The sequence below is a fragment of the Aquarana catesbeiana genome, linkage group LG04 (genome assembly GCF_042186555.1).
Source record: "Aquarana catesbeiana isolate 2022-GZ linkage group LG04, ASM4218655v1, whole genome shotgun sequence".
In the NCBI taxonomy this organism is placed as follows: Eukaryota; Metazoa; Chordata; class Amphibia; order Anura; family Ranidae; genus Aquarana; species Aquarana catesbeiana.
Genome location: NC_133327.1, coordinates 682,319,523 through 682,333,501, shown reverse-complemented (window position 1 = coordinate 682,333,501; position 13,979 = coordinate 682,319,523). Strand labels below are relative to the sequence as shown.

General features: G+C 44.9%; 1 protein-coding gene across 7 annotated transcripts in view; it reads left to right on the top strand.

The window, feature by feature from the left end:
* The first annotated feature begins 6,077 nt into the window (after positions 1–6,077).
* MDGA1 (MAM domain containing glycosylphosphatidylinositol anchor 1) overlaps positions 6,078–13,979 on the top strand; it is a 435,025-nt gene continuing 427,123 nt past the window's right edge. For 2 of the 7 annotated variants that reach the window (XM_073628743.1, XM_073628742.1), the window contains exon 1: positions 6,084–7,827. In XM_073628743.1, the coding sequence (XP_073484844.1) occupies positions 7,743–7,827 (85 nt within the window). In that variant the 5' untranslated portion in view covers positions 6,084–7,742. Of the gene's footprint in view, positions 7,828–13,979 lie in introns of all 7 variants that reach the window. The other 5 variants (XM_073628747.1, XM_073628744.1, XM_073628740.1 and 2 more) reach the window with 5 other exon arrangements.

Below are 13,979 nucleotides of genomic sequence, written 5' to 3'. Positions count from 1 at the left end.
TGTCATTTCTTCAGTGTTGTCACATGAAAAGATAGAAGAAAAGATTTACAAAAATGTGAGGGGCGTACTTACTTATGTGAGATATTGTATATATAATATATCATATAGAATAATATAACTCCATCAGATAAAAGAATGAACATGGATAGTTATAGATAATATTCTCCTACATTTTCTATAGCCTCTCCAATGTGCTATGCTAGCTGATTTCCCTGTATATATTTTTTTCTTTTTTTTTTTTCACAATATTGTGGTTCTCCAGCTGTTGTGGGACTACAAACTCCAGCAAGCCCTTACCACTCTATACAACAGCAGCCTGCTAGAGACACCTCTGTCCAATAATTTTCTCATTGCATGGCTGACATCTTGTAATAGACACACATCTCAGATGTCTGTCCGGGGGGGGGGGCGGGGGGGGTGTTAAGGTGTTCTTACCTGAATGTGAGACACCTGGTCAGGCTGTGACATCTTGCAGGGTCATATGTACTATACAGCGCGGTATATGGAGGTGCAGGGCTGCACAGGGGCAGCGCACTAATGGGAAAGAGATGGTGCATGGCTATATACATAAAACATGGGCGTAAAGTATTCAATTATTATAAAATGTGAGGGGTGTACTCACTTTTGTGAGATACTGTGTATATATATTTAAATATATATATATATTTATATATATGTATATATATTTTTTTTTATAGACCTGATCTAGCCCCCTCCCTTCCCCCATCAGCAACAGTTTTACATATTTTTTTTTATTTTTCAGATTTTGTGACTAAGTACCCTTTTTGTGCATTACACAGCCATTCGTCTTAAGGCGGTCTATATCCATATGTAGGAGAATCTATATTGTTCCATATATTTAGACCAATGTAATGTTTTCATTATCTAAATAATATATTTCGATGTCAGTCCTGCGGCCCCCAGGGGCAGCAGTACAAATAGCCAGTTACGGCGTGTCATCATTTACATGTAAATGAACCCGTCGATGTCTTCATTCGCAGCCATGACAGATGCCACATGTCCCCAGCTTCCAGGGACAGTCCTGAGTGCTGAGAAATCGTCCCTGGAAGATGTAGTTGCCCCTATTTAGGAGGGGATTCCCAACAATGTATCTTTTCTTTCCCCCCAAAAAATGTAACAATAAAATGTATTTTTAGACAATATCTTTTTTTAGTTTTGAGTGGAGATGTGTTATAGCCTCTATCATTACTGTCTGTGTCTCCCCCCCCAGGGATATTCACCCCTCTTTTGGCACTGGTGACTATTGTGAGAGAAAGGAAGTGAGCGGAGATCCAAAGTTTTGTCACCAGAATAAAAAGTGAGGAGAAATCTTCCATTTGTGACACCTGTTCTGGGGAATGTTCCATGGGAACTCCTAATCTTGGGCACAAAATGTGCAAATTTTAAATTGCACCCAGTGTTTGAAATCATGGAACATGGCAGCGTCCTACAAGGCCAATGGGGGGGGGGTCCATTGGCTGTCAGACCATCCTGGAGACACATGAAACACAGATAGGTCATTTACCTCACCATGGTCATTGCTTTCAGCATTTCTTCTTTGACCCCCCCCCCCACACACACACACACACACACACACACACACATCACTCTATATAAATTGAGGCACTTGTATGAAACGTATACAGGGAGAAATCTGGAGTCTCCTACTGTAGACCCCATTGAAAAATGTTCATTGTCTGGAGAATGGGCAAGCCAAGTAACTAGCATTTTTGAAAAGAAGGCCACCAATGGTAGACTACATATCATATTCCTTAGTGATTTCCTTTAAAGTCAACTTCTGAACATTTTCATCATTTCCCCAAGCTGGCCATACCATTGGCCTGTTTTGAGTCAATTTTTCAAAACATTGCATCATTCACACATACAATGGAAAGTAACCACCAGAAATGAAGCTAAATCTAACACCTGCAAGTTTAACCAAACACCAGAATCTGGTCAAATGTGAAATGGAAACTGGGCAATAAGTTGGCAGCATCAATAAAGTTTTTTTTTTAAAATGAAATTAAAGTAGTATGATAATGGGGAAAAAAACAAAGGGCTTGAAAAAGTAGTGTGCATGAGCTGAAACGCGTAGCCCCATGACGTCATTTCCGCCTCCATTGTACGTTCCAGCATGGTTCCGAAAGTTGTGACGCCATCTTCCTACAGTGTTCTCGGACACAATGAGTAACACCGCGCATGGAGGAAAGCAGACAACGCACGCATGACAGCGGGTTCTTATATATGATGGGATTGCTTCTGTTTTTAACATGCGAGTTACCAATTGCGGTTTTACATACAATTGTGTTCTAATACTACACTTAGTAGGCGCTTCCCATTCTGGCTGCTTTTTTACCATTATCAATAAAGATTGCGTATGTTAGTTGACATACCATGGTGCCAGCTTTTCCCTTTGCCTATTCAAGATTGGAGATTTACGGAGACCTTTGAGGCTGGGTGCGGTGGCTTTGAAGCTGAGGACGATTTATGTAGGTGGTAGCTTGGATATAAACCTGTTCCAGCTTGTAAGGAGGTGCTGGCAGGGTGCCTGTGAATATTTTAGTCCTGTCTGCACTGCATTGTTATTTATGCAGATAGTGAGTTACAGGCTGCCCAGGATAGGAAAGGGTTAACTGTATTTCCCTGGGCTCTTGCTTTGGCAGGCTTCTGCTGGGCTCCCTGTGCTCATAAATTCAGGAGGGAGACTCTGCCTACATTAGTTCCAGCCACACGGGAAGCAGGAAAGGCTGACAGCTGAGATGTAACCTTGTCTTGCAGCAACCACCTGCCCAGAGAGGTTCTGCCCCTCTCTGCCTTCAACTGTCTTCTGTCCTGACTGTCATCACAGAAGATTGCCTTCCTGAGGAGTTTGCCAGCATGCCTGGGGCTGCTGAGACCTATAGTCCTCCCTGCAGAACACCAGCTCTGGAGAGCTTCCACTGTGGACTCTGCTGTATATGGACTCTTGCATGTGCAGGTATGCTGGGGCAGCCACAAGCCTGAGTTAGGGATTTGTATAAGGAAAAGACTGTGCGCTTTGTTTTAGAACTGTTATACTGAGAGTTTCCAGGAAAGCTTTTGAAACTTTGTCCTAGCCTGCTCTGAAGTTACTTAAAGGGGTGCCTGGTGGTAATGGCGTATGGAAGAAAGGGCCTTTAATGCACAAACACAGGGTGAAGTGATGACATGGAACAAGGACAAGAGAAGGATGATATGACACCCAGACAGCAGGAGAGTGGTACCGGCAGGGGTGACAAGTCTCACGTATAGTGGGGGAGCAGTTCATAGCCCACCTCCAGAGCATTTGGTGCCCCAGCAACCAGGACCAGACCGGTGTGACAGAGATTCTAAGGACTTAGCTGCATGGTGCAGAAAAGAAAAGAGTTCATTATGTGTGCGCAGGGGGTCTGCGCTGGTTCCAAGCGGGACCCGCTCTCTCACTGGGAGATTGGTGAAGCTGAACTAGTGGAACGGGACACTGCTCTGTGATGTCTCCTTCAAAATGTTGTGTCCTTAGCAGGTGTATGTGTGGTGGGCAATGGTGGCTAGTGGGTTCTTCTTTGGGGGGGGGGGGGCAAACAACACCCAGCTTACATTGGCCCATGTATGTGTATTTTGCATTTGAAATAGGGACCTTAGATTGTAAGTTCTTTGGGGGAGTACTGAGAATGTACAGTATGTAAAGCACTATATAGATGCCACTTTACCATAGGTGTGCGCAGCCCCTTGCATGAGAATGTGCACCCCAAAGCTCAAACAAACATGCGTGTGTGTGAATGTACACAATGTCACTAGGATTTTGGATGGTGTCAGTAGAGCAGTGGACATGTCAGTAGGGCAGTGAATGGTGTCAGTAGAGCAGTGGATGGTGTCAGTAGGGCAGTGGATGGTGTCAGTAGAGCAGTGGACGGTGTCAGTAGAGCAGTGGACGGTGTCAGTAGAGCAGTGGACGGTGTCAGTAGAGCAGTGGACGGTGTCATAGGGCAGTGGACGGTGTCAGTAGAGCAGTGGACGGTGTCAGTAGGGCAGTGGATGGTGTCAGTAGGGCAGTGGATGGTGTCAGTAAAGCAGTGGACGGTGTCAGTAGGGCAGTGGACGGTGTCAGAGCAGAGATAGGTGTCAGTATGGCAGTGGGCATGTCAGTAAAGCAGTGAACGTTGTCAGTAGAGCAGAGATGGGTGTCAGTAAAGCAGTGGACGGTGTCAGTAGAGCAGAGATGGGTGTAGTTAGGGCAGTGGACGGTGTCAGTAGAGCAGAGATTGGTGGCAGTGGGTGGTGTTAGTAGTGCAGTGAATGTTGTCAGTAGAGCAGAGATTGGTGTCAGTATGGCAGTGGGTGGTGTCAGTAAAGCAGTGAACGCTGTCAGTACAGCAGAGATGGGTGTCAGTAGGGCAGTGGATGGTATCAGTAGAGCAGTGAACGGTGTCAGTAGAGCAGTGGACGATGTCAGTAGAGCAGTGGACGGTGTCAGTAGAGCAGTGGATGGTGTCAGTAGAGCAGTGGATGGTATCAGTAGAGCAGTGGACGGTGTCAGTAGAGCAGTGGACGGTGTCAGTAGAGCAGTGGATGGTGTCAGTAGGGCAGTGGACGGTGTCAGTAGATCAGCGGATGGTGTCAGTAGAGCAGTGGATGGTGTCAGTAGAGCAGTGGACAGTGTCAGTAGAGCAGTGGACAGTGTCAGTAGGGCAGTGGATGGTGTCAGTGGAGCAGTGGACGGTGTCAGTAGAGCAGTGGATGGTGTCAGTAGGGCAGTGGACGGTGTCAGTAGATCAGCGGATGGTGTCAGTAGAGCAGTGGATGGTGTCAGTAGAGCAGTGGACGGTGTCAGTAGAGCAGTGGACGGTGTCAGTAGAGCAGTGGACGGTGTCAGTAGAGCAGTGGACGGTGTCAGTAGAGCAGTGGACGGTGTCAGTAGAGATGTGGACGGTGTCAGTAGCGCATTGGACGGTGTCAGTAGAGCAGTGCACGGTGTCAGTAAAGCAGTGGACAGTGTCAGTATGGCAGTGGATGGTGTCAGTGGAGCAGTGGACGTTGTCAGTAGAGCAGTGTATGGTGTCAGTGGAGCAGTGGACGGTGTCAGTAGGGCAGTGGACGGTGTCAGTAGGGCAGTGGACGGTGTCAGTAGGGCAGTGGACGGTGTCAGTAGGGCAGTGGACGGTGTCAGTAGGGCAGTGGATGGTGTCAGAAGGGCAGAGGATGGTGTCAGTAGGGCAGTGGATGGTGTCAGAAGGGCAGTGGATGGTGTCAGTAGAGCAGAGGACGGTGTCATTAAAGCAGTGGATGGTGTCAGTAGAGCAGTGGACGGTGTCAGTAGGGCAGTGGATGATGTCAGAAATGTTTCTATTATTTTATTTATTTAATTAATTATATTTTACAATATTATTGTTGGGTTTTTTTTCCCCTGGGCTTGGCAAGGAATACTTACGGTCTATCCATCACCTGCCCATTATTGACAGGTAGATCGTGATTGACAGGTTGGCACACCCTGTGCGCACGCCTATGCGTGACTTTACAAAAAAAAATTGTTCAATGTTTTATGCTTCTTAAATGAAACAGAGCGACACCTGTCAGCATCTAAATGTTCAGACAAAGCACAGAGACCTACCCAATCATTTGGCATGCTTTCCAATGTAAAAAAAAATCAATCAATAATCAACACACAAAACAATTACTTTGTATGGGCACTCACCTCCAGAAGTAAATACCCTCCCAGGAAGGGTAACAAAGGTAAACAAAGTGCTTAAACAGACTAGACTTGTTCTAAATGAAGCAGAAGCCAAATTCCAGCCCCAGTGCCTCTCCTCCATGCAGAGTGAAGAGCTATATAATTACAGTGTGAATTGTAATATAAAGAGAGACTTTCCAGTAGGTGAAGAGTACAGTGGTCCCCCCCAGATCTGTACATGAGATGTGGGGTGAAGCAGGACAGGGGGGGATTGTTATCCAGTTGGCAGATGTGTGCCATAGCAGGCACAGAATAATCAGAGCAAATCTATGTATGCATGCATCTCCCACACAGCAGCAACAGACAGGCAGGCAGTGTACAGAGAAGAAAGCTCCACTCTGCCTCTGTCTGTCTGGCTGCATCTCTGCATTCACTGCTGCCTGCCTCTCCCTGCGCAGGGTCCTAAGGATGGATGGCACTGGCACCTTCCTTGCAAGAGTCCTGAGGATGGCTGGGACTGGCACCCTACTGCAAGAGTCCTGAGGATGGAAGGGACTGGCACTTTCCTGCAAGAGTCCTGAGGATGGAAGGGACTGGCACCTTCTTGCAAGAGTCCTGAGAATGGATTGGACTGGCACCTTCCAGCAGCTGTGCACACACTGAGACACCCAGAGATGCAGAGGAGGAGGAGAGCAGCTTTGCAGCCCATCCTCTGGCTTCTGTCTAATTGGTCCTGAGGGAGGCAGGAAATTTGGGCAGGAGAGCTTCGCCTCCTCCACTACAGACAGCATGTAATTGGTCCTCTGAATTTTCATATAAACTGGAGGGGAATCAAAGAGCTCAGAGAGAGGAGAAGAGGAACTGGGAGCAGCAGGGAACTTCTCCAGGTCCTGAGCATCTGGAAGGGGCCAGGAGGGGCCCCCACATCCTTGATAACCCTACCCAGGACTGTACACTAAAGACCTCCTGATCACTATTCCTATCCTTGGCTGAGTGCAGCAGGGAGGTTCTACAGATCCTGAACATCTAGAGGGACCCCCATATCCTCTACCCTGGCCAGGACTGGACCCTACAGACCTCCAGAGCATCATCCCCATTCTTGGCTGGGAGCAGAAGGGAACTTCTCCAGATCCCGCGCATCATCAGGGTCCCCACATCCTTAACCCTTCCCAGGACTGGACCCTACAGACCTTCTGAGCACTATTCCCATCCTTTGGCTGGGAGCATCAGGGAACTTCTCCAGGTCTTGAGCTTCTGGAGAGACCAAGATCTAGATCTTAAAAGCCCTTCCCAGGACTGGACCCTACAGACCTCCTGATCATCATCGCTATCCTTGGCTTGGAGCAGCAGGGAACTTCTCCAGGTCCTCAGCATCTGGAGGGTCCCCACATCCCTAACCCTTACTAGAACCGGACCCTACAGACCTCCTGAGCTTCATCCCCATCTTTGGCAGGGAGCGGCAGCATTGCATATAGAAGAAATAAGGGAGGTGCTCTGGTGGCCCTGGGGGGCCCTTGGTTATCATCACTTCTCTGCTCCATCTTTAACCCTTTCCTGGACGGACTTATTCTACCTCCACCAGTCCTTATCCATTGGGCAGGATTGCATGAAGATTGGCAGAAAGGGGCACCGGGGGGAAGATTAGCATTACCCTCCCTCTCTATTTGTACTCCACTGTTAACCCCTTGCTTGGTCTGTCTCCACCCTGGTAAAGCTGCATTGTGACAGGAGGGAATCCAGGAATCCATTCACCTCCGTCGATCCCACAGGTGGTGACAGCAGGGTGCCCTCTGCTGGATGGGCAGGACGAGGCACCTGTTGGATTCCGACAATTGGCATCTCAAGGGATTTCACTGGCATCGGATGGGAGATAGAAGAGGAGGACATCACATGTACTAAGAGGGCAGGAGGGATACTGGCTGATCCCACCCTCTGCTCACCCTTCACCCTCTGCACACCCCTCACACCCCTCACCCACTGTCAGGGGGCATTACAGGCGGGCGATGTGATCGGCTGTGGATGGTCAGGCTCTTGGCACTGGAGGAGGGTGGCACTGCCTGGATGTGTCTGGCTACTGATGCTGGGAGTCGGAAGGATGGAGATGTTGTGGATTCTCTTCCTGTCTCTCCTCCCCGGGCGCAGCAGGGAACAAGGAGCATACGGTAAGGGGGGCATAGAAGGGGGCATAGATGGCATCTCAAAATGGGGGGGGGGGGGTGTCATACCAAGGAGCTCCCATACTAGCGCATGGCATTTCAGGGGCCACATGGAGGGCCCCCCCACAAGGAGATTGAGCCTGCACAAGGGCTCACTGTTGTGCCAGGAGGCACCCTGTACCTCACACCTCATGGCTTACTGCAGATCTGAGGGCATTGTTGTCGCTTTTTGTGCCAGACATGCAGGACTGTAAGCTGTGCCCACTGGGCACCCGGAGCCCCATTCTCTATCATATCTATACCCAGTGTGTGTGTAGCCACATAATCCTGATAGATATATGATAGATAGATAGATAGATAGATAGATAGATAGATAGATAGATAGATAGATAGATAGATAGATAAAAGATAGATAGATAGCTAGAGATAGATTAGATTAGATGTATAGTGATACAGATTGATAGGTCCAGGAAAGGGGGTGGCAGTAAACTGCTGCATGTCTAAAAGATCTTGAGGTCAGCAAGCTTTTTTAACTACTTTCACAATATATACTTAAATTGATCATACATGGTTAGCTATGATATAATAAATGTGATATGATTGATAGATAGATAGATAGATAGATAGATAGATAGATAGATAGATAGATAGATAGCTAATACATAAATATCTCTTTGAACTCCTCCTATTATCTATGAGAATACAATTATCATTAAACCTTAAATGGTATAGATAACAGATCAATAGATTTATAGTTACTGTGTTCCCTACCCTTGAACTGCTATGTGGGCCCCCAGAACATCTGGGTACAGGTCTGTCATGGTATTGAGTTTTTGTATTTGATACATTAATATCCTTATACAATATCTGCTGCAATTCACCCCCAGCTTGACACTTTATGGAGTACTCAGGAGCACATATAAGATAGCCCCCCTATCAGGAGTTGCACCCCATGCTCTGATACACTCCAGTGATCTATGAGACCTTTCAGCGCCCCTGCCACATATACAGGGTGGGTCTTTCTTTGTACAGGTGTGCTGTGTTATACAGTATATGTCATTGTATTGATCATTTCTCTTAGCTCAGCAGGTTACATACCTATAATCTATTAATAATAATGTGCACTTCCTACAATGAGTGTATGTGATTCAATGTTTCATTGTGTCAGTATATACTGATATCCAATCCTGCTTACCTCACTTTACTATCACTTGAGTAGATAGAGAGTGACAGCCACTAGATCAACTCATGTATGTCATGTCTGTATGAATAGCTGTACATCCTACGCCCTGATCTCAGCTCCCTGTCCTAACCTTTTAGCTTCCTGTGACATATATATAATAGAATATATCTATATTATATCTCTATATCTATATATCTATCAATATATATATATACATATATATATATAGAGAGATAGAGATCTATATCTATAAATAAATAAATATATATATATATATATATATATATATATATATATATATATATATATACATACACATATACATATATATATATATATATATATATATATATATCTCTATAGATATAGATCTATATCTATAGTTATCTATATCTATATCTATATATCTATAGATATAGATCTAGATAGATAGATAGTTATAAATGATTAATAGTGTTATTATTTTAAAATAGAGATCAAATATAAATATAATCAAATATATAATATATATTGTTATAATATATATATATATATATATATATATATATATATATATATATATATATATATATATACACGGTATCTCATAAAAGTGATCACACCCCTCACATTTTTGTAAATATTTTATTCTATATTTTCATGTGACAACACTGAAGAAATGACACTTGTCTACAATGTAAAGTAGTGAGTGTACAGCTTGTATAACAGTGTAAATTTGCTGTCCCCTCAAAATAACTCAACACACAGCCATTAATGTCTAAACTGCTGGCAACAAAAGTGAGTACACCCCTATGTGAAAATGTCCAAATTGGGCCCAATCAGCCATTTTCCCTCCCCGGTGTCATGTGACTCGTTAGAGTTACAAGGTCTCAGGTGTGAATGGGGAGCAGGTGTGTTAAATTTGGTGTTATCGCTCTCACTCTCTCATACTGGTCACTGGAAGTTCTACATGGCACCTCATGGCAAAGAACTCTCTGAGGATCTGAAAAAAAAAGAATTGTTGCTCTACATAAAGATGGCCTAGGCTATAAGAAGATTACCAAGACCCTGAAACTGAGCTGCAGCACGGTGGCCAAGACCATACAGCGGTTAACAGGACAGATTCCACTCAGAACAGGCCTGGCCATGGTCCACCAAAGAAGTTGAGGTCACGTGCTCAACGTCATATCCAGAGGTTGTCTTTGGGAAATAGACGTATGAGTGCTGCCAGCATTGCTGCAGAGGTTGAAGGGGTGGGGGGTCAGCTTGTCAGTGCTCAGACCATACGGCGCACACTGCATCAAATTGGTCTGCATGGCTGTCATCCCAGAAGGAAGCCTCTTTTAAAGATGATGCACAAGAAAGCCCTTGTTGAAGACAAGCAGACTAAGGACATGGATTACTGGAACCATGTCCTGTGGTCTGATGAGACCAAGATAAACTTATTTGGTTCAGATGGTGACAAGCGTGTGTGGCGGCAACCAGGTGAGGAGTACAAAGACAAGTGTGTCTTGTCTACAGTCAAGCATGGTGGTGGGAGTGTCATGGTCTGGGGCTGCATGAGTGCTGCCGGCACTGGGGAGCTACAGATCATTGAGGGGACCATGAATGCCAACATGTACTGTGACATACTGAAGCAGAGCATGATCCCCTCCCTTCAGAGACTGGGCCGCAGGGCAGTATTCCAACATGATAACCACCCCAAACACACCTCCAAGACCACCACTGCATTGCTGAGAAGCTGAGGGTAAAGTTGATGGACTGGCCAAGCATGTCTCCAGACCTAAACCCTATTGAGCATCTGTGGGACATCCTCAAACGGAAGGTGGAGGAGCGCAAGGTCTCTAACATCCACCAGCTCCGTGATGTCGTCATGGAGGAGTGGAAGAGGACTCCAGTGGCAACCTGTGAAGCTCTGGTGAACTCCATGCCCAAGAGGGTTAAAGCAGTGCTGGAAAATAATGGTGGCCACACAAAATATTGACACTTTGGGCCCAATTTGGACATTTTCACTTAGGGGTGTACTCACTTTTGTTGCCAGCGGTTTAGACATTAATGGCTGTGTGTTGAGTTATTTTGAGGGGACAGCAAATTTACACTGTTATACAAGCTGTACACTCACTACTTTACATTGTAGCAAAGTGTCATTTCTTCAGTGTTGTCACATGAAAAGATAGAAGAAAATATTTACAAAAATGTGAGGGGCATACTCACTTATGTGAGATACTGTATATATAATATATAATATAGAATATTATAACTCCATCAGATAGAATAATGAACATAGATAGTTAAAGATAATATTCTCTTTCATTTTCCATACCCTCTCCAATGTGCTATGCTAGCTGATTTCCCCGTATATGTTTTTTTTGCACTATATTGTGGTTCTCCAGCTGTTGTGGGACTACAAACTCCAGCAAGCCCTTGCCACTCCATACAACAGCAGCCTGCTAGAGACACCTCTGTCCAATAATTTTCTCATTGCATGGCTGACATCTTGTAATAGACACACATCTCAGATATCTGTAACTTTTAATTTATGGGCTGGGGTGGGCGGGGGGGGGGGGGGGGTTGGTGTTAAGGTGTTCTTACCTGAATGTGAGACACCTGGCCAGGCTGTAACATCTTGCAGGGTCATATGTACTATACAGCGTGGTATATGGAGGTGCAGGGCTGCACAGGGGCAGCGCACTAATGGGAAAGAGATGGTGCATGGCTATATACATAAAACATGGGCGTAAAGTATACAATTATTGGCAGAAACATCAGGCAACGTGTGCAAGATGCAGGGATACAAGCTGGAAATGTAGCGGTGACATTAACATAAATACATAAAAGGATGACATTAATATATGGAATTATGATATAAGATATACATTGTTGCATTTTATAGCTGCCCTTATAGGGAAGTCCCATGGGACATGCAGACAGGCTGTGCGGCAGTGCAGCGATTTACAGCAAGCATGATAGAGCTGTCCAGCTGTACAGTATATGTATAATAAATACTATATGTATACTGGCAGGCTGAATGTTATATAGGCAGTGCAGCACTGCAGGGGAGAGATAGAAATGGATATAAGGTAAGGCAATGTGTTGGTTTTGACATCCCATAGTAAGATAAGACAGTACATAGTTATTACAATCTTTATTTTCTACCTTGATTTGTCACAAAGGATCTTATTAAAAAATTTGGAGAGGAAAATCAGCTGCGTCATACACAACGCTCCTCTCCTGCAGAGCTGACAGTCTGCACATTGTGTGGAAACAGATCGGAGCTCTCTGTTCTGTAATAAACATAAAACAAGATTGTCTGACTGAGCCATCTGTGGTATGTCTTAGTCATACTATGTGACACTTGCTGAGTATCACTTCCTGCGTCTCCTATCCCCTCCGAAGTCCTCAGAGAGAGCGAAGCCAGCAGAGATGACCTCTGAGGGATTTGAATGAAAGCTGCGTTGGAATAAATCGGAGGTCTGGATTGGTTTGGCCGACTCACTTGTGCCCAGAGCAGCTTTACACAACCTTTTTAGCATGGAGGAACCCTTGAAATAACTTTCCGGTCTCAAGGAACCCCTGTTAATAACTACTATATCTACAACTCACTGATTATAAGTCTGATGGTCAGTGGGAAGAATGTTCCTTACATTGGTGATCAGTGGGAAGAATGTTCCTTACATTGGTGGTCAGTGGGAAGAATGTTCCTTACATTGGTAATCAGTGGGAAGAATGCCCCTTACATTGGTGATCAGTGGGAAGAATGTTCCTTACATTGGTGATCAGTGAGAAGAATGTTCCTTACATTGGTGATCAGTGAGAAGAATGTTCCTTACATTGGTGATCAGTGGGAAGAATGTTCCTTACATTGGTGATCAGTGGGAAGAATGTTCCTTACATTGGTGGTCAGTGGGAAGAATGATCCTTACATTGGTGGTCAGTGAGAAGAATGTTCCTTACATTGGTGATCAGTGAGAAGAATGTTCCTTACATTGGTAATCAGTGGGAAGAATGCCCCTTACATTGGTGGTCAGTGAGAAGAATGCTCCTTACATTGGTGATCAGTGGGAAGAATGTTCCTTACATTGGTGATCAGTGAGAAGAATGTTCCTTACATTGGTGATCAGTGAGAAGAATGTTCCTTACATTGGTGATCAGTGAGAAGAATGCTCCTTACATTGGTGATCAGTGAGAAGAATGTTCCTTACATTGGTGATCAGTGAGAAGAATGCTCCTTACATTGGTGATCAGTGGGAAGAATATTCCTTACATTGGTGATCAGTGAGAAGAATGCTCCTTACATTGGTGATCAGTGGGAAGAATGTTCCTTACATTGGTGGTCAGTGAGAAGAATGCTCCTTACATTGGTGATCAGTGGGAAGAATGTTCCTTACATTGGTGATCAGTGAGAAGAATGCTCCTTACATTGGTGATCAGTGGGAAGAATGTTCCTTACATTGGTGATCAGTGAGAAGAATGTTCCTTACATTGGTGATCAGTGAGAAGAATGCTCCTTACATTGGTGATCAGTGGGAAGAATGTTCCTTACATTGGTGATCAGTGAGAAGAATGTTCCTTACATTGGTGATCAGTGGGAAGAATGTTCCTTACATTGGTGATCAGTGAGAAGAATGTTCCTTACATTGGTGGTCAGTGAGAAGAATGTTCCTTACATTGGTGATCAGTGAGAAGAATGTTCCTTACATTGGTGATCAGTGAGAAGAATGTTCCTTACATTGGTGATCAGTGAGAAGAATGCTCCTTACATTGGTGATCAGTGAGAAGAATGCTCCTTACATTGGTGATCAGTGAGAAGAATGTTCCTTACATTGGTGATCAGTGGGAAGAATGCTCCTTACATTGGTGATCAGTGAGAAGAATGTCCCTTACATTGGTGATCAGTGAGAAGAATGTTCCTTACATTGGTGATCAGTGAGAAGAATGTTACTTACATTTGTTGTCAGTGGGAACAATGCTTCTTAGATTGGTGGTCAGAACGACC